We start from the raw sequence: 20,057 nt of genomic DNA on the forward strand, positions 1-20,057 counted from the left end.
AGCTTAGTTATATAGCGAAAATTTCAACTTCTAAGGACTTGGAACGAATTACAAAAAAAAAAAATAATAATAATAATAATAAAACAACGTTATTGGGTTTGCATTACGATATTTTCACGATACCCCGATTTATTCCTACGGGATGCAAAATACGGTTCCAAGATTTTTTTTAAAGTTTGCACCGGCCGGCAAAAACTTACGTAAAATCTTATTTCCATAAGTCGAGAATTACGTAAGTTGGGGAGTTCCTGTATATATGTTGTATTCAATGTAATCCTTTAAAGGTTTACATTGAATACACAAACACACACATATATATATATATATATATATATATATATATATATATATATATATAAGCTAAATTAAAATAGGATATTGCCAGTAGCATGGCAAACCAGTAGAGTGAAAATGAACTGAACCAAATAAAATAACAATAACAGAAAAATATGGGGGGGGGTGTAAAGAAGAAAAGGGTAGTGTTGAAGCAAATTTCCTAAAATAATTTGGAAATTAAGCCAATTAAAAGAAATTTAGCGGCGCCTCGTCGATGGCACCCGTTTCCGAATTATGTGAAATATCACTGAGGTGGAAACGTAAACTAACAACATTACATGACCAAATAAACTGAAAATTAATGAAATAAAATAAAATAGACTGACCATTATGCCCCATCTAGACAGAGGACCACGAGGCCAATAATAGTCATGGAATGACTGCATTTCGAACGCTAAACAAATCCATGCAACGACGGAATGATACTAAGATCAAACCGCCGATGCAATAGATTTGCATAGCGGTGGTCCTTATGCAGCGAAAAATAATAAAACAGGAAGCCTAGTACTCTATTATTTTTCTAAATATTTCAGTAATTTTTATTTCTCTATTTAATTTTTGGATTAATTTTATCATGTATATATATATATATATATATATATATATATATAGAGAGAGAGAGAGAGAGAGAGAGAGACTGACGTTGATAAAAGTACAAAGTTTGTCATTATACATCCTAGCATTAAACAAAGTCGTTTCGCTAACTTCCCGGCATGGGATCTTCATAGCGGAGAAGAAAAATTAGGAACAGAGGTGTAAAACTCGAGGACTCAACATTTGTATTTCATGTCTCACGCGAACAGTCAGTCCAGTGACTGCACATGGGAGAGCATCTGATAGGACAAGAATATAATAGGATAATATTTTTAATGCGAACCACTAAGCCTGTATTCTCTGAAATCGTATACTATTTCTAAATTTTTATTATAAAATATTTCCAGTACTACATTTCTATAAGCGACCTTGCGTAATAATCAAACTTACAAAGTATTATTTATACTTTGTAAAGCAGTTATTAATCAGTACAAACTAGAATTCGAACAGGCTAAGAGTAGAAAACTTGTTTCTTGTTCAAATAGTAGCCGAGCATTCTGGTTTCTTGCCAAAGCTAATGGCCGCAATTTTTATCCATCTCTGTTCCCACCACCGTCAAAACCAGATGGTTCTGTTTTTATCTTTATGTGTTTTTATCTTTGGCTGGTGTGGCACACCAGCCAAAGATAAAGCTGATCTAGCATCCTATTTTTCTTCCAACTCATGTATTGATGATCTTGGTAAATCACCTCAAACTTTTCCCAGTACACGCCATTCAAGGCCTCCTGTGGTTTTCCGTCAAGAGGATGCCAGAAGGATTTTGATGAATCTGATGCTAAGAAAGCGCCAGGTACTGATAGTATTTCTCCACTTGTTCTCAAAAACTGTGCCTGCCCCTGAACTTACTTCTGTTTTGTGTTCTCTTGTTTTACTTTCTTCCAAAGGTACCTTTCCTTCTGCTTGGAAGTTTGCTTAAATCCAGGGAGTTCCTAAAAAGAGTGACAAATCCCTTCCATCTAATTATCGTTCCATTGAAATTACTTCTATTCTTTCCAAAGTAATGGAGAAATCAATTAACTGCCAATTCTTAAACTATCTGGAAATCGTTCATCTGATCAACGATTGCCAGTATGCATTACGTGCATGTCGATCCACTGGTGATATTCTGGCTTATGTTACCCATCTATGTACAAATTCAATGGAAACGTTTTGTGAAACTCAAGCCATTGCTCTTGACATTTCAAAGGCTTTTGATTGTGTTTGGCGCAAAGGTCTTCTAAATAAGTTTCCATCCTATGATTTGCCAGCTGTTCTCTGTAATTCGGTATCCAGTTTTCTCACTGACCGCTCACTGCGGGTGATGGTAAACGGCTCTGTCTTCTAACTTCTCCACTAGTGCTGATGTTCCCCAAAGTTCAGTTCTTTCTCCCACTCTTTTCCTCTTGTATATTAATGATCTTCTCCCATTGATCGGAAATCCTATCTTTTGCTGATGACAGCACATTGCTTTCAACCATCCAGTTTGAGAAACCTTGCCCTGCTCAAACAGCTTCAACTTTTCGTGTGTCCACTGACAATCCTTAAATACCGATTTCAAGGTAATTCGACAGTGGGGCAAAGAAAACCTAATTCCAATCCTTTCAAAACTCATTATTATCTTATATCTCGCAAAAAAAAAGATTCCTCTGCTCATCTTCGATTGCGCTCCAATTTCTAGGCAAGATCTTGGGGATTACCCTGACTTCTAATCTCTCTCTCTCTCTCTCTCTCTCTCTCTCTCTCTCGTCATAAAACATAATACAAATATTGCTTCCTCTGCATCCAACAACGGTTCACTCTGTACAAATCGCAAATACGCCCTACCATGGAACAGTGTTCCCACATCTGGGGCGGTGCCCCAAAAACCTCTTTCAGGCTTCTAGATTCCATTCAAAAGAGGGCAGTTAGGTTAATTAATGACTCATCTCTAACAGACTCTCTCTCTACACTCTGTCTCATACACGTACTGTTTCTGCTGCATGCCTTTTCTACAGATACTTCCATGGGCACTGTTCTTCTGAATTGGCTTATATAATTCCCGCTTTATCGTTCAAAGCAGTCCGAACACGTGCCACAACCAGTGAACATCATTTTACTGTCCAAGTTCAATCCCACAGAACCAACATTTCTTCTTCCTCATTTATTCATTCAATTTCTGTTTTTTGGAACAAACTTCCTTCATACGTATTTCCTGAAAATTACAGTCTACAGAAGTTCAAGTCTAATGTCAACAAGTATCTTCTTTCATCTTTTAAACCTATGCATGGTACTAAGTACTATAAGTTCTAAAAAAAAAAGTACTCATACATAACAATGATCCTTGAGAATGAAAAAAAAAATTAGTATGGAAAACATTTATTTAAAAAAGGTTGTTTACGCATGGGTAATGCACTTCCATCATTTGTGCTACCCAGGTAGTATGTATATATCTTTCGATTATATTTATATTGTGAATACCTTCACAACGAGTTGCCGAGGTATTGCACTTCCTCGAATAAGTAACGCTTCAGCTTTGGAGCTAATGTTACTTATTCTCGGCGGATACTACCACCCAGACGGCACTATTTGAAGAATGGTATGGGATAAGATACTCTGTTATCCACATACTGTCCCTATTACACTTTAGAAAGCAAAAAGGTGTAGGAAAGCGATAGTAGGAGAGGAAGAGGAAAGGAGCAGTTACTTCTCACACTCATTGAACTCAAACAGTTATGAATTCTCCGAATAGGCAACGCTTCCCCATTAGGGAAGATTGTTGTTACCTATTCGTGGTAATGAGGGCCTCATCAAGACCCCCAGACGGCACCGTTTCGGATCTGATTGACTTCTCTTCGGTGGATGGGCAGGCACCCTGGTGTTGCAATAGTGACAACCCAGTTATGAAGTATAACTCCACAATATGAAAGATGCTTGATGGTGCGTATGGTTTAATCGAAAACTATTTCTTGACTAAATGTGTAAAAGTATGAAATAGGTTGTTTATGCATGGGTAATGCACTTCCATCATTTCTACCTAGGTATTATGCATGCATTGTTTGATTATATCTCTCATTACCCATGCATAAACAACCTTTTTATGAACACCATCAAGCATCTCTCATATTGTGGAGTTATACTTCATAATTGGGTTATCATTATTGCAACAACAGGGTACCTGTCTACCCACCGATGAGTAATCCAACGAGCTTCGAACCGGTGCCGTCTGGGTAGTGGTATCCGCCGAGAATAAGCGACATTAGTCTTCTTCACTGGTGAAGCGTTACTTATTCAAAGCAGTACAATACCTCGGAAACTCGTTCTGAAGGTGTTCACAATATGAGATGTAATCAAACGATGTATGCATATTACCTGAGTAATAGAAATTATGGAAGTGCAGTACTCATGCATAAACAACCTTTTTCATTCTCTTAGACATTTAGTCAAGAAATAATTTTAGATATTTATTTAACATGATATACTGTAAGAGTAAAGTAATTATAAGGAATTGAGGGAGATGTGGCTTCTTTCCTGGGCAATTCTTTAATTTTTATTTTATTTTATTTTACTTTATTATTAGTTATATTTTGTAGTTTACAATAATACAGTATACCTATGTAAATCTAAGCAGACGCCATTACAGAATTTTTAGTGGGAATCCTCTGGAACACATTCGCGAACCCTTCGGGGTTCGCAAACCACCGGTTGGGAACCGCTGCTTTAGCATATAAAAGTGGAGAGAATACTATGGATTTGGCAATTGTGACTTCCGAAATATACAACAAATATTGTGTGGCAATCCACACAATATTTGTCACTATTTAATGGATGAGGGCTTATCCAATTAAACTTAAATGCAGTTTAGGGTCAAACATAACCCCAAGGTCTATATGCCTGTTAATGGTAGTATCCTAGAAAGTCTATTCCAGGCAGAATTTCATGTTCGTCGATTCGTGAACGGGATTGGCATCCCAAAACTGGTTATCGCTGGTAGTTGCAGGCTGATGGTACGTATACGGCAATTATGCAGATGAAGTCCTCAGTGAAGTGAAGGCATTTTATGGAAGTTAATACCAGAAGAAACACAAGTTACTGCACCGTTGAGCCAAACGGTTACCATTAATATATTTTGCAATAAAGATTTCATAAATATTATATACTGTATTCGTACATTTAATCATATCTAATCAATATTAATAACATTTAACATATATCTAATCATTGAGTATTAACAGAAAATCACTTGAAATATGGGATTAATTTCTTTACTAGTTTTCTTTCCATGGGCCATGAAGCTGTTTCAGATATCTCTGTTTAATCCTGAAGCTGTGCAGTTTTTTAAAGAAACTATTCTTCAAATTATTGAAGAGCGTAAAAAGACAAAACAGGTGAGAAAAACAAAATTATTTATATTTTAATGTCGTACTTAATTACTTTCAGTTTATAGTTATTAGCAATAAAATTTTAATTGATGCCAATTTCTGGTAACACTGCTCAGTTCAAGGGCAAAAATGATCGCAGCGGTACTTAACTACCTTAGCAGTAAAGAGTCGAGTATAATTTTTTAGACTTTAAAAATGTGAGCAAATCTTAAAGGTTTAGTATTTTTTACAAATAGCAGACTTAGGTATGCTACTTAAATTGACAGATCAAAATATTTAACAAATAATAAGAATATATAAAAGTAAAATAACTGATGAATTTTCCGAATTTCTTCTCGTATATATTAAAAAATTGAGTGACTACATACACACACAAAGATTTTTAGAAAAAAGTATACGCGGTATGGCTAGAAAATTCCTGAAATGACTTTGATAAATAAGAGCAAACAACTGTCAAAACTGAACTTACCAATTATGTGCTTTTTATATATTCTTATCATTTGCTTAATATCTGGAAGATAAGCTTTTCCTTCAGATAGAATATTCTCTCTCTCTCTCCAAGTATCAAACTGAAAGGGACACATTTTGGATTTTTGGTGAAGTCCAGTATTCAAGGGCTCTAAAATCGACATCAGTAAATGAGTTTCGGACATACAAATATTTCTGAAACTCATTTCCTTCTGCCACGATTGCAGGCCTTCTGAATCCAATCGTGACAGAAGGAAATAGTATTAGGCAGAGCTGTCATGGCAACTACTTGGAAGAAAACAAAGGCAAGTTCAATTTTAACTTACTATGGGATATTCGAGATAAGTATAGTAACTCTGTCTTTTAATTTCGACACAATTTATGAACAAAATAAACATGAAGTATTGGCACTGATGTGAAGGTAATTGTTATTATGTTGTTATTAATATCAATTCATTTCCAAAGAAATGTCCCTTTACAGCTGTCCAGCTAAAGGGCACGGTTACATGACAATAATGAATAAATAAATATTGCCATACTATTTATAATCTATGTACAGAGTACTCAAATGAATTGATACAATGCATGGCCTAAAACAGCTGTTTTAGAAATAAAGAAAGGCTAACCGCTTAAAGAAGGGCTAAAACATCTAGAAGCGTGCGTGATGGTTTGTCATCACAGTCCAAAGATGGTGACACATTTAGCATGGAAGGCATGTTCATCCTTGGCGGCGGATGAACATGGCTTGACAGCAAGCTGTAAGAAAAAGTGCGATATGTTCGAGTATCTCACTTTTTCATGCAGTGCTGAAAAAGGAACTGTATTACTAAACAGCACGCAGAATGTAAACCTTTATTATATCCAATGCTGTTTGCGGACGACTAAGAGACCTATGGAATTTACTGAACGCACGTTATCAAAGAAGGATTAGCCAGTTCTGTTAAATAAGGTTCATTCGTCAGATGAAAAAGCGTTTGGATTCACTGTTTAATTTGGTATGAAACATAATTGCTGTTAACATCATGAATAGTAACTGCTATTTGAATGGCGACAAATGCTTGAAGGCTATCTGGACAACCATAACACAGTGGTAAAAAGTTGAACTGTTAATCACGCAGGATGATGCACCTCCTAAGTACACATTAATCATTCGTGAGTTGAAAATAACCTAAAAATTAATACTGGACAATTGCTTTTCTGGAAAGTAGCTAGGATGGTGTAGAAAAATAGAATAGCCTGCTATTCAATTTTTCAACACCATCCAGTAGAGTCCAGACCTATATCTTGTAACGACTTCATTGAGGACTTGGCCATTCACCCACCAAAAAGACTTCTTACGAAATGGAAGATAAAATCCGCAAATCCTAACGGCAACATTTAGCCAACTTCATGCAAAACTCTAGGGACTGTGCACCATTTCGGATACAGAGATGTCCTGACAATTCAGGAGCTTACGTTGAAATCTATCAGTGATGGATGAAATGCAATTAAATATCCCACAAACATCTCGGAAACTTGTCTTATAAACAGATGAAGAAAATTCTGATATGATGTTGCAGCGATTTTTCATGATCACCGAAAGGCGGGCTGCTTGTAAGATTGGAATTAACAGAGCATGTAGTTCTGTATAATAACTTATATACTAGATACATGTCAGCAGAGCAAAAGGTGTAAAGTGTTCATTGTTTAACGGCCCCAGGGGTTTCCTCCATCTCGCCGTAGTGTACTCTCTTTCTGTAACACCAAACTCTGTGAAGGCCAGAGGTTTTTCAAAAAGTGTAAAGCGTATGGTTGTGTCGTGTAATGTCACGTTATGTTGTTCCTCTAACCTTTTAGTCGTTGGGTCCCTAGTGGAACCCCCCCCGTTGCCCACACTTTGCCCCGATGAGGCAGGTCACGCAGTACAGGGATCGCTTATTTACTCTGGCAAGCCCTGCCACCTAATTTCCGAAGATTTCAGTGGCAAGAACCTACAAAAAAAAACCACGAATATATTTAGTAAGATTGGGGGTAGAGACTAGTGAAGGGGGACAGGTAGAAGTATGGGATTAATAGAGAAGGTAACCCCAGGAGATCAGTGGGTACAGGCTCCACCAGGAGAAAAGTGCAAGGCAGCGGAGATAAACCCGTCTCTACGCCCTCCCTGCCTGAGGAAGGAGGATGAAAAGCGAACTGGGTTAGGGTACCCAGTTCAGATCCCAAATGGCGACTTTGCAGAGAGGCTGCACGTTGTCTCTATTGATGTGTTAAAGCCAAAGTCAAGAATAGTCAGTTCCGGTGGTATCATTTGTGGAGCGAAGGTCTGTCCAGTAGATTGTTCATTAAGAGTTGTTATCTTTGGTCATCTATTATAACCCACAGTTCTGGAGTTACAAGGATCCGTTTGTGGGTAAAAGTCCAATGTACAGTATAGTCGAGTCCGGTGGTGTTATTCATGGGACGGATGATTGCTTCTTGCAGTAAAGTTGTGGAGAATCATTGTCCAGAAGTGGTTTTAGCGTTCAGCAGAGCATGTGTGTTGTGTTGCGGGCGGCCGTCAAACGTTAGTTCATCTCCGCAGAGCAGGTATACATTGCATCCTCAAAAGAGCTAAGTGGAAAAAATTGTGCTAATGTTGATACATGATATAAATGACAATTATCCCAATCACCGAGTTGAGTTTAGTGAAGGGTTTAAGACGAAGATTGGCAAGGATGCAAGATTTTCGGACAAGACTTTAGTCCAGTGGGGCAACTTCAAACTCTGTGGTACAGTGAACTGACATAATTGTTTTTATTTGTCCCCTGATAAACCAAACTCACAGAGAAGGCAGTGAATTTATCAGACGTTAGTCTGATGTGTTATGCACCATTAGTAACCATTTCATTCATTTTAGTTTCCCATTAAGGATATCTGCTATAAAAACATTACTTTTATTTGTTAATTAGGGACGCTCTGACTTCTTGCAAGTGGTTGTAGACGCTGAAGCTGACGATAATAACAACAACAAAGAAACAACAGATTATGTGGAAGCAAATGATTCTCCGAGTAAAAAAACAGAAGTTTTGAAAAGAAGTAAGTAATAATTATTCCAATTATGTACTGAAAAAAGAGTTATTAACACTCAAATTTATTTTTCGCATTATTGTACAAATACAGTACATGTATATTAGCAGTGAGTTAGTTAATAATGCAGTGGGCTTCGATTATATATATAAAATCTTTATACTCCAGAGCGACAACATAAGATTAGAGTTCACAATGTAAAGAGAGAACAAGATCACCGTATTCGGTAGTCATGCGAATTTGACAGTCATTCAAGCGCGAGTACTTATGTACCCTCATATTTGACCACAGCTTTTAAAATTAAATATTTCGTAGGCTTTTTGTGTTAATGGAATAAACAAATGGTAACAATTCATTATTGATGTTTAAGAAATTAATAGTAACAAATGAACTTTAGAGGTCAAATGGTAAGATACATAGAAAATCCTTAATAATTAGAAATTGGAGCTTAACAAGCCAGCCGAGGTGCCATGTCTTGATTAAACAGCACAGAATGTTATCAATAAAAGCAATGTTAATTTGTAATGAGCACAGAACTTCCTCCCCAACTCATCCCTGTAGGCTGCCCAAGAATACAGTATTCAGCTATGCAGACGCTCAGCTTTACTCCTTACGTGTATAGTTCTTATATTATTTTGGAAAGGAAGTCTAGTCTTCTCATTTGCTTAAAGTTAAATGCATTATTTTTAAAATATTTTAAGTAATGTAGAATAAAACTGATATATGCACAGCGCATATTAGAATCGTTGACGTTCCACACTCAGATAATCGGTGTCAATTCTACTCATAATCACAGCCTTAGTCTCGCAGAATTTTTTTTTGGTTAGCGTTTATAGCAATATTACTATTAGCGACTAGAACGAAAACATTATCTCATTCATTATCTTTCTCTATATATAAAATCTCTGCGCCTCCCATTGCTGCAGTTTAGCCTGAACAGTTCTGAGTGGACAATTAATTATCTTGACATTATTTAGTGTACTCTAAGATATCTCAAAATTTACTTTCTTGTAATTTTTAATCTACGCTAAGCGTGAGATGGAAAACCAACGAAACGTTTTAATATATTTTATTTATTGGTGAATCGGGTTATTTTTGTTTTTATCCATTCCGATATCTGCTCATAATCGTTTTGATGCTCAATTTCATTTCTTGATGTCATAATTCCGTGTCAAGAGTAATTCCATCCCTTCCACAGGGCTATTCGGAAATATACTTACGGCTGGATGTATGTAACTGGTTGGGTTTTCTTGTAATAATATCATAATATCAATTTCTTAGCTAGCTAAAATTTGTACTTTTGTAACATTTGTTTCCTTATTTAATATTCATATGCCCTACTACACTTATTAGCAAGAAAATACTGTAATTAGAGCATTTTTTCTTATTTACAGATCTTAATCATAACGAACTGATTGCTCAGTGTGTATCATTCTTTACTGCTGGCTATGATAGTACGAAGGCTCTCCTTTCATATATCGCATATAATTTAGCGGTTCATAACGAGTGTCAACAGCGAGTAATACTTGAAGTGGACGATATAATGAATAAATATGTAAGTATTATATCATTTGTAAAGCGAAACCATACAGTACTTTAGGATATTAGTTTGATCAAGTAATGCGAATAACTTTTCAGATGATTAAGATTTATAAGGCCGTTGTTACTTCCTAAGTAATAACGTCCAGTAATAAAATCTTGATGGCATTCATGAGTGGCCACTCACCATGGAATGGAAATTAATATTGCTAAGAGAAAACTCTGCAAATTACAAAACGAGCGTCCATAGAGGCAATACAAACCTATTGCTCTACGTACTAAGCTAAGCAGGGCACTCTGCAGTTCTCCACTTATCACAGTTAATTTACATTCTCACAAAGATACCTTTCTATCTGAATTTCAAATCAATCCTCAGAACTACAAACAATTACTGCTACCAATACTGAATTTTGATGATTTCATACTAATCACTACCCTAGTCATTAGTACTTAGCTGATAGGCCTGAAAGAGTGTGCAGAAAGAACACAAGGTGATCATAAAATAGTCGTAACTTCCGATGATTACTAAAGAAGATGACGAAAAATTATGATTCGGCCATCCTTCCACGAATATTGTACTGTGCCAAAGGTCACGTCCCGCACAATCGCACGAGTGATGAGCACAATCGTTTATTTCAATAATGAATTATGTGCAAATTAATCGATTATGAAATCGACACAAGAAAACTAAAGAAAAAAAAAGAGAATGGAGGGATTCGATTCCCTTCTCTTCGCTCTCTAATTTGCATATACAGTAATTCATTCAATGAAAATTCATTCAATGAAAATTCAATGATTATGAAAATGTTATAAATGTTACGATTATACCATCACCCAGACATACCAATATAAGGTTGAGAGCACACCCAGACAATACAGCCAGCAAGATCATATTGTAGTTTATGGAGCAAACACGCAGAATCCGCATACTTCATCTGTATACATGCGATACTCTATCCGGAACCTTATTACCGATGTACTATTCCAGCAGACGATGGAACATGTTCCATTCCTATCACTATCTTGTTTCTTGCTAACAAGATTACAGCGGGATCGGGAAAAGTAATTCTTCAAATCCTCCATTGTTTAGTGATCAGACTACAGCACTGGAAAAACGTTTGCTGGTCTAACGAATCGCTGTTCTTGCTGTTTCGCGCTAATGGAGATAGTCACAATATGGCGAAAACAGCATGAATCCATATGGACCCATTCTGCTAGGTCTCAACAATGCGGGCTTGTGAAGGCATTTTCATGTTGCACATTAGAGGCTCTTAATACGCGGAGCAACATTTGGCAAATCTCTTTATGGCTGCACTGCATTCATCTGAGAATGGATTCTTCCAACAGGATAAGCAGTACATCGAAGTGAATTCAACATACAGCTGTAGTTACCCCCCCCCCCCAGTCACCAGATATCAATCCAACTGAGCGTCTGTGGGATGAGGTGGAAAAAAAATTTTTCAGGGTGAAAATTGCTAGCCATCCAATCTGCTGCTGTGGAGTCAACGTGGATCAGAATCCCCTGTGGCACGCTTTCGACACTCATAGAGTGGACACTCTGTGTATATAATTATCCTACAGAAATGTTATGGGACACTCCAAAGAGTAGGGAACCGAAGCTGTTCTTTTAGTAGCACAGTGCGCGGGTAAATTTAAATGGAAATTAAGAAATCTAAATACTTCAAACAGAGTTAATATTTGTTTTTAATTTCTTAAAGAAATAGAGAATTCTCAGATGTTTCGCGGTGCTTCCTACATCGCGAAAAGCCTGAGGATTACCAGTGTATATATATATATATATATATACACTTTATCCGGCATTTATATATAAATTGTAGATTGGTGATCGTTTATTGGTGATCCTGTAAAAAAAATGTTTGTTGGGGGTTCTAGTCCTCTTTAGTGTGTCTGATTACTAACAAATAAAAAAATTCTAAGAGGTACTCTTTCACTTATGTAACAGAAATACTTCGTTAGTTCTTAATAAAGATTATTTAATATTATAGAGGCATGACTGTAACAAAGAATGTAAGATTCGATGTACACCTAACGATTTTCTTATGATTGTTTTAGATTGAAGTTACTTATGAAGCTATCGGGGAAATGAAATACTTAGATGCTGTTATTTCAGAATGTCTTCGATTATGCCCTCCTGTGGTTAGGTAAGTCTGGGATTACAATAATTATCTTTCACTACGTAATGACCATTATAACATTACAGAATGGAACTGCACCGTGAGCCAGCATAACTTGTTAATACTAGATTGAAAATTTTCTAATTTTTGGCATTATTAAGATACATTAAAATTGTTTCAAAAACGATTTGCCATGATCTAATTAGAGATTTTTGATTTATTTTGTTTAAATATAATATAGGAGTTGAACGATAATCTTCTATATGCAGGTAACATAACGTTATAAGTGCAAAAGGCAGAACACTGTGGCTAACTAACACAAAAAGCACAACACTATGCGCATTGTGTAATTGTGAAACAAAAGTAATGTATTGAACACCAGTGCCACTCTTCCAGATACAGGCGGAGTATAACAACAGAACACTACACACATCAAGCAAAGTACTGAGATAGAGAAATAAAAAAGGTGGGGATTACTATAGGACACGGCCTTCAACAGCAAATTTCGGGATTATACACTAGGTAAAAACTGCATGGCACACATTTACCTCCCGGGAGCGACTTACAACAAACCGAGGAGGAGGAGGAAGACTGTTTCGTGCGTCTGTCAATTGCACTTGTCTTATATGACTGGCTCTTCTCTGCCTGTTTATACCAAGTTACCTTTGCAGGGTTCTTTCCAAAGTCTATCTTGGAGTCTTTGGGATCTCCTGGTGCCAATAGAAGTAACGCTGGACACGGGAGTGGGGGGGATATCAAGGTAGTATAGGTCTACGAAGTAGGGGGGGGTCTGAGGTATCTCCTAGGATGACATACGCAATCGGGGTAGAGAGAAATCCAGGAGGGAAATAACGGTGACTGTGCCAATATTTCTGTTGATGCTGTCACTTGAGCTGTGCTGGATGGTCCAGCTTCTAGGAAAACTCTTTCATCATCGTTTATGGCCGAAGAGTTTCTAGTCCTCTTGTGTGAGGCCCGGAGGATCCTACGACTCTTAACGTTAAGGGCATGGCTGTCCCAGATGTGAAACGCAATGTCATTCCCTCCCCAACTCACCCCTGTAGGCTGCCCAAGAATACAGCATTCAGCTATGCGGACGCTCAGCTTTACTCCTTACGTGTATAGTTCTTATATTATTATGTTTCTCAACATTATTTTCTTAAAAATAAATAATTTTCATTTATTTATTTTATTTTTATTATTTATTTACAGGCTAGAAAGGCGCGCAGCAGCCGATTACCAGCTTGGAGATACAGGAATTACAATTCGAAAAGGGATGTTGGTGAGCATTCCAGTGTTTGCCATTCACTATGATCCTGTCTATTATCCTGATCCAGAGTGCTTCGATCCAGACAGGTGATATGATTAAAATTTAGTTATAAAATAACTATTTCCCATTATATACATAAACATCCAAAAAAATGTATACATTTTTGGATGTTTATTTGGATGCTGCATTTTTCCTACAGAGAAAAATGCAGCATACACTTTAAATTTCCGCACGAACGGTTTAGCTATTCTTATTCCAGGAAAAGAGGAAAAGGAGGAGCTCTTATGAGTACTTCACCAGGACTGTTTCAATACGCCTAAGCTCCAAACAGCTCTCCTATGCTGTGTTGTCTGCGAGTAAGAAGCGAGGCTCATGACTGAATCCTTACAAACAAGGATTAGGGTTTAACTTAAGATTTAACTAGTGTTAAGTGTAAAGTGTGTTAGTTGTCTGACGGCACCAGGGGTTTCCCCCATCTCCGCGTTGTATTCTTTGTGAGTGACACTGAACTCTGTGGAGGCCAGAGATTTAAAAGTGTGGGGGAGTGGTCTGTTGTGTAGCGTTATGTTCTGCTGTTTCTCTGACCATTTAGCCGTTGGACCCCCTATTGGGACCCACCGCTGCCCACACTTTGCCACGAGGAGGCAGGTCAGGCACCCAGTAGATATTTAAGTACTCTGGCAGGCTCTACCACCTGCCAGAAAAAAAAAAAATAAATAGTGGGTGTATACTAGAATTGGGCCAAAAGAGTTTTTTATAAGAAAACGGTAGACTTTAGACGTTGATTAGAATTTGGTGGCATTGTTAAGGGGTGTACTCGGTCGGTTTAGTGAGAGAAGGGAGGGAGACTGGGGGAAAAAACAGATAGAAGAATATGGACGATAGAGTAGGCATCCCCAAAGAGGCCAGTGGAGACAAGCCCCACCAGGCGAAGTATGGGGATAGGCAGGAATGAGGTATGAGGTATATTGAGGGTCTAGCAGCTCCTGGGATTTCTCCCATCTCCGCGAATGTTCTATGTATATCGGTCACAATATCCTGTCAAAGCCAGAGAATTAGAAGTGTGTGGGTCATGTGTAGTGTTATATATTGTCCCCATTGTTTATCCGGCTTATTGGCCATCAGGCCCCTAATGGGACCCGACGTTGCTCATACCTCTCCACGTGGAGGCTAGCCAGGTGTTGCCAGTGAGCCAATTGTACTCTGGCAGGTCCTGCCACTTACTTTCCTGGGATTTTAGTGGCTAGGACCTAAAATAAAATTGGAACGAGCGCGGTTGATTTTAGTTCACTTACATTAAAGCGCTAATATGGGGTTTGACGCTGAAGGCCTATTTCTGAAGTGCCTAAAAGGCAGGGAGGAGAGGAGACAGAGACTTGTCTCCTCCCTCCCCTGCCCGGGGATGGGGTTTTTAAAGAGAATTGGGTTAGAGTATCCAGCTCAGATGGTCAATGGCGTGTTGGCAGCAACGCCACAGAATGTGTTCGTCGGTGTAATGTCCAAGTAGTGTCAAATCCGGTAGGAAGGTTAAGGTGCCCATCCCGCTCTGGGGGTGGGATACACCAGGCGAAGGGGTGGGAGAGAGACACATTTACTTCATTCATAATCTGCATTCTCACTCTACTTGCATTCTATTTTTATAATTTTTTTCTTTTCTTTTTTTTCCCCTTTTCTTTCAGGTTTCATATACTGTATATATACAGGGTGATTCACTACCAGTGCGACAAACTAGCAGGAGGTGTACGGGGCACAAAGACGAAACGGAATCACATAGCATTGCAGGGTCCGAAATGCCTTCACCATGCGGTAGAGGACGTTGAACGGGAGGTCGCGTGAACAGAGATCCCGCTGGAAGTCAGCATTTGCGAACCGGTTCCCGAGGCAGTAGGATGGACGAGTATTCAAACGTTGAACTGGCCGACATGCACCTCGCGCATGGAGCTGCGGACTGTAACCAGGAACGTTTCGCGCACAGGCGTGCTCCTCATCATACGATTTTCCCACGTGTGCACAGGAGATTACGTGAGAATGGTTGTTTCACGAGAGGTACCATGAATCGAGAGCGAACGACGAGGACGCCAGACAATGAGGAGAATTTCCTACGTCTTGCAGAAGGCAATCCGAGTACGAGTACTCAAGCGATAGGCTAACGATTGGGTATTTCCTAATCCACTGTATGGAGGATACTGTCAACAAACCAAATGAGTTCATACCATCTGCAACGCGTCCAATCATTGGAGCCTGCGGATTATCCACTCCGGAGGACTTTTGCTACTTGGTTTCTTCAACAGAAACGGTTCGCAAAAGCTGACTTCCAGTGGGATCGCTGTTCACGCGACCTCCCGTTCAATGTCCTCTACCGCATGACGAAGGCATTTCGGACCCTGCAATGCTATGTGATTCTGATTCGTCTTTGTGCCCCCTACACCTCCTGCAAGTTTGTCGCACTGGTAGTGAATCACCCTGTGTATATATATATTTTATTTTTTATTTTTTTTTTTTGACTCGCACATCTTTTTCTCACACACGAGGGGGATGCAATGATGTGTAATGCAAATTTAAATACTAATTTTAAATAATTAAATAAATTAAACTAATTAAATTTAAATACTAAAATTAAAACTGTAGAATTTATGGTTTGTGTTCTTTTTCTCCCACAATTAGATAATTAAACTTTCATTCATTTCATTTATTCGACTCTTCCTTTCTGCATGCCCTCTCTGGGCACCTCAACTTACTATTATTCTTCAGTTGCGAGATTTAACTATAGATTTAACTATAGTAAGGAAAAATATTAGCAAGTTCAAGGTCACTCGCTAGCTTCCCTCTCCTCATTCACTGCATAGTTTGAGATGGAGTGAGTACGCCTAGTAAACAACTTCGAGTTGCTACTGTTTTTCACCTTACTAATGTACAGAGATAGCTTTTGCTATGGAGCCATGCTGTTTGGTGTACATAGGTCGAAATAAAATAACAAATAAAATTTCAACATTTCTCAAATTAAAAGACAGTTCATCATTTAAAAAATTTGACTTTAACGGTACTGGTATTCAAGTTCCTTGTATTTTTCCAAGCCATAAAACTCTCAAATTAAAAGACTGAAACAGCCACATGAAAACTATATTTTCGGACAGTTTTTTTTTAAACATGAACTATTGCGAGAAAATAGAATAGGCATAATTTCCCTGAACATAAGAGATTTTCTGACATTAACTGCAGTTGAGTCCAAAAGATAGTTACACCCATGTGTAAATTTTAGTTTTCTGTAACTTGATGTAAATTTTTACATGAAGTTTCACATCCTGGTACAATTTAAAACGGAGACTCGAATACGTAGTCAGTATACCAAACATGACTAGAAAGTAAAAAGAATAATTATATAATTCAAAACTTAACTTACCAATTATTTTCTTTTCTTTTTTTTTTTTCTCCATTGGAGAACGCTCTGCATGATGTCATTCTCTTTTACCACAACTGGAAGCACTGCTGTAACTCGTTTACTAATATCCATTTTAGTGTCCTAAAAGTATGCGGCTGGATTTCCTTCCCAGATCCAAAATGCACTTCACATGATTTGTTCTGAAAGTGCAGACAGGAGGCTTAAAGTAGGCAATATTACAGCACCACTTATTTCTAATATAATACGCATAATCTAATCACTTTGAAATGTCAAGGCTCCTTGACTCTTCAAAGATATAAGATAAGTCCTGTGGATCATAATTCTTTTCCAAACAGGGCTTTCGTAGAAGAAACGTCTTTCAAAGTGAGTGTACTCCCTCTCTCTTAATAGTGTTACAATCCATATCTCCGAATCTCAATCGATTAAGCTTATTTGGGACGTTTAGGAAAGTGTTTCCCAAAGTGTGGACACGTATCCCCAGGGGTAAGAAAAAGGATTTTAAAGCGTACACGGCAAAAATTATTTTAATTTTTCGGATTTTTTTTTTTTTTTTTTTTTTTGCTGCAGAAAACAATTCAATAAAACTTTGTACGATAGGTTATAGGAACCACTGGTTAATTGAATTAGCTGCCTTATTGAATTAAAACTCAAAAACCCGAACCCTTTCTATGTTGCAGTATGTAAAACTCTTCTCTTATTAGAATCACAAATTCAGTTTTATTGAATAATAAAAGATGGTAGAGCTATATAATCCGTCTCGTCACCCCCTCTTTTATTTAATTAGACTACAACTCTTAAAGAATCTTAAGCATTCACAATAGAATGTTAGCTAGACGCCAAACTAAGTGTATAGTTCACTAAATTATTCATAAAGTCAAAGAGCTTCTGCTTTAAATGTATTAAATATTATTTTATTTATTTGCAGTTGTAACACTTCATTGATTGTATTAGCACACAAATCACCTCAAGGACATAACGTTCGTGGAACTGCACTAATGTGTATTCGTATTTGACGGCACCAGGGGTTTCCCCCATCTCTGCGTTGCTTTCATTGTTGGTGTAACAGTTCACTGCAAAGGCCAGAAGCGGATTTAACGGCGGGCGCGCCCTGGGCCCCGACTTCTGAAGGGCCCACGCAAAACCCCAACATATTAGTTCAGAACTTTGTGATTATTATTATGCTATTATTAATTATATTATACATATATTATATTCAAATTTTATTGGAAATAAAACATTAATAGTACTTAATATTTTTATTTTCCCTGTCTCTCTCTTTTTTTTAAGGGGCCCAATATTTTCTTCTGTGCCCGGGGCCTCAACCCGCTCCTGCCAGAGGTTTAAAAGTGTATGGATTTTGTACGTGTAGTGTTATGTCTCGTTGTTCATCTGGTCATTTAGCCGCTACACCCCTGCTGGGACCCAACGTTGTCCACACTTGGCCTCGTGGAGGCAGACCAGTACACAGTAGTTTGAAATTTTATTCTGGCAAGCCCTGCCACCTAGTTTCCTGGGATTTCAGTGGCTAGGGCCTTAAAAAAGAAGCATGGTAGGGGTAAACACTAGGTTCTGTAAAGCCTAAAAGTTTGCGTAGTTAGTTTAATTTAGACATTATTAGAGTTTTACAGTGTGGGACATGTGCTGGCGTATAGATAGTGGGGGAAATTGAAGGCTGGGGGTGAAAGGCAGAAGTATGGGGGACGATAGAGAAGGAGTCCCCAGATTGTCAGTGAGGCAGGCCCATGCCTCACCAGGCGAAAAACGGGGAGGCGGCGGAGGAGGGAAGAGACTGCAGAAGCTGTCTCCTCCCACCCCCGCCAGAGGGAAAGATAGGACCACACAAGTGCGGTCAGGAAAGCCAATTTGGCCATACAGCAACGCTGCTTCTCTCTTTTGCCGTTATGTTATTCCTCTCCGGGTCACCAGAATTTGGGAGTCACTCACGGAACCAGATTGCCGTCCAGTGTGGCCAGGCCGTATAGGCTTTGGCTGCACTTGAGGTGCGGTCTCATCCATTTGTAGGTGGAGTCATCATCTGTATGGACGTACTGTGTTAGGTAAAGCCAGGGAGGTTCTTTGTCTTCATGCTGGTGGCCCCCCATCCGATTGTCACTTGAGAGTGGGTGGAGGTCAGAACTACGATATACCTCAGTGAGGGTCAGTCTTGTGGTCGCTCATGGGACCTTTGTCCTTTCAGTTCATTGGTGTTTTGTCAACGAGGTGGGTGCACTTTGATCCTTAAGTTTGTAGTTCTGCTTTGTGGTTCCCTGCGTCATCAGGTAGCAGCTTCTGTCAGCTACATGATTCTATCTCCTTTACTTGACTGTGTCCGTCCGTGAGCTGGTAGCGCTTTCTGCGTGTTGTTTTATGGGACCACTCGCTGTCTTCTTCTTGCAAATAATTTTTGTGAATATTTGCTGAAGGCTTTATATTCATCCTCGGATTCAAGGAGTTGGTGTTCGCGGTTTTTAGGCAGGTACATGATTTGTGTAATAAATATACATCTTAGGTCTTCGTATAATGTGCATTCGCACATCAAGTGTTTCCATGATTCTTCTTCGCCACAGGTGCATGCCCCATCTTCAATAATCCCAAGCGCTGTAAGTTTGGCCTTTATCGGTCCGTGCCCCGTCAGCAAGAAGGTTGCATTTAGCCCTGGGGAAAACCGTGGGGGGCGGAATTGGGATAAATTCTGTCTATATGCGGTATGAATTTTTTCGTTACTTCTCCCTTTGTACATGCGAACCAACGGTTCTGCCACACGTGCTGTAAATGCATCAGCAGTCGCTTCTTTTCTGTATTGCAGGCATTTGCCGGGTCTGTGGTATATCCAATCAGGTTTGTTGTTTTTCCTTTGGAAAGGTGGTATAACAAACATACCGCAGCGCACGACCTACAGGTCCAGCGGCAGGGCCCCAGCCAGGACTTGCAAG

The 20,057-nt window shown here is 38.6% G+C and overlaps 1 protein-coding gene across 1 annotated transcript in view; it reads left to right on the forward strand.

Annotated features, from left to right (window-relative positions):
- LOC150088621 (cytochrome P450 3A8-like) overlaps nucleotides 1-20,057 on the forward strand; it is a 53,693-nt gene that overhangs the window by 17,579 nt on the left and 16,057 nt on the right. Inside the window, exons 8-12 of the mRNA XM_090370271.1 lie at nucleotides 5,158-5,273; nucleotides 8,663-8,789; nucleotides 10,175-10,335; nucleotides 12,393-12,481; nucleotides 13,667-13,810. Of these exons, the coding sequence (XP_090226397.1) occupies nucleotides 5,158-5,273; nucleotides 8,663-8,789; nucleotides 10,175-10,335; nucleotides 12,393-12,481; nucleotides 13,667-13,810 (637 nt within the window). The remainder of the gene's footprint in view (nucleotides 1-5,157; nucleotides 5,274-8,662; nucleotides 8,790-10,174; nucleotides 10,336-12,392; nucleotides 12,482-13,666; nucleotides 13,811-20,057) is intronic.

This window comes from Mastigoproctus giganteus, chromosome 3 (assembly GCF_048544385.1).
Source record: "Mastigoproctus giganteus isolate SK-2022 chromosome 3, ASM4854438v1, whole genome shotgun sequence".
Classification (NCBI taxonomy): domain Eukaryota; kingdom Metazoa; phylum Arthropoda; class Arachnida; order Uropygi; family Thelyphonidae; genus Mastigoproctus; species Mastigoproctus giganteus.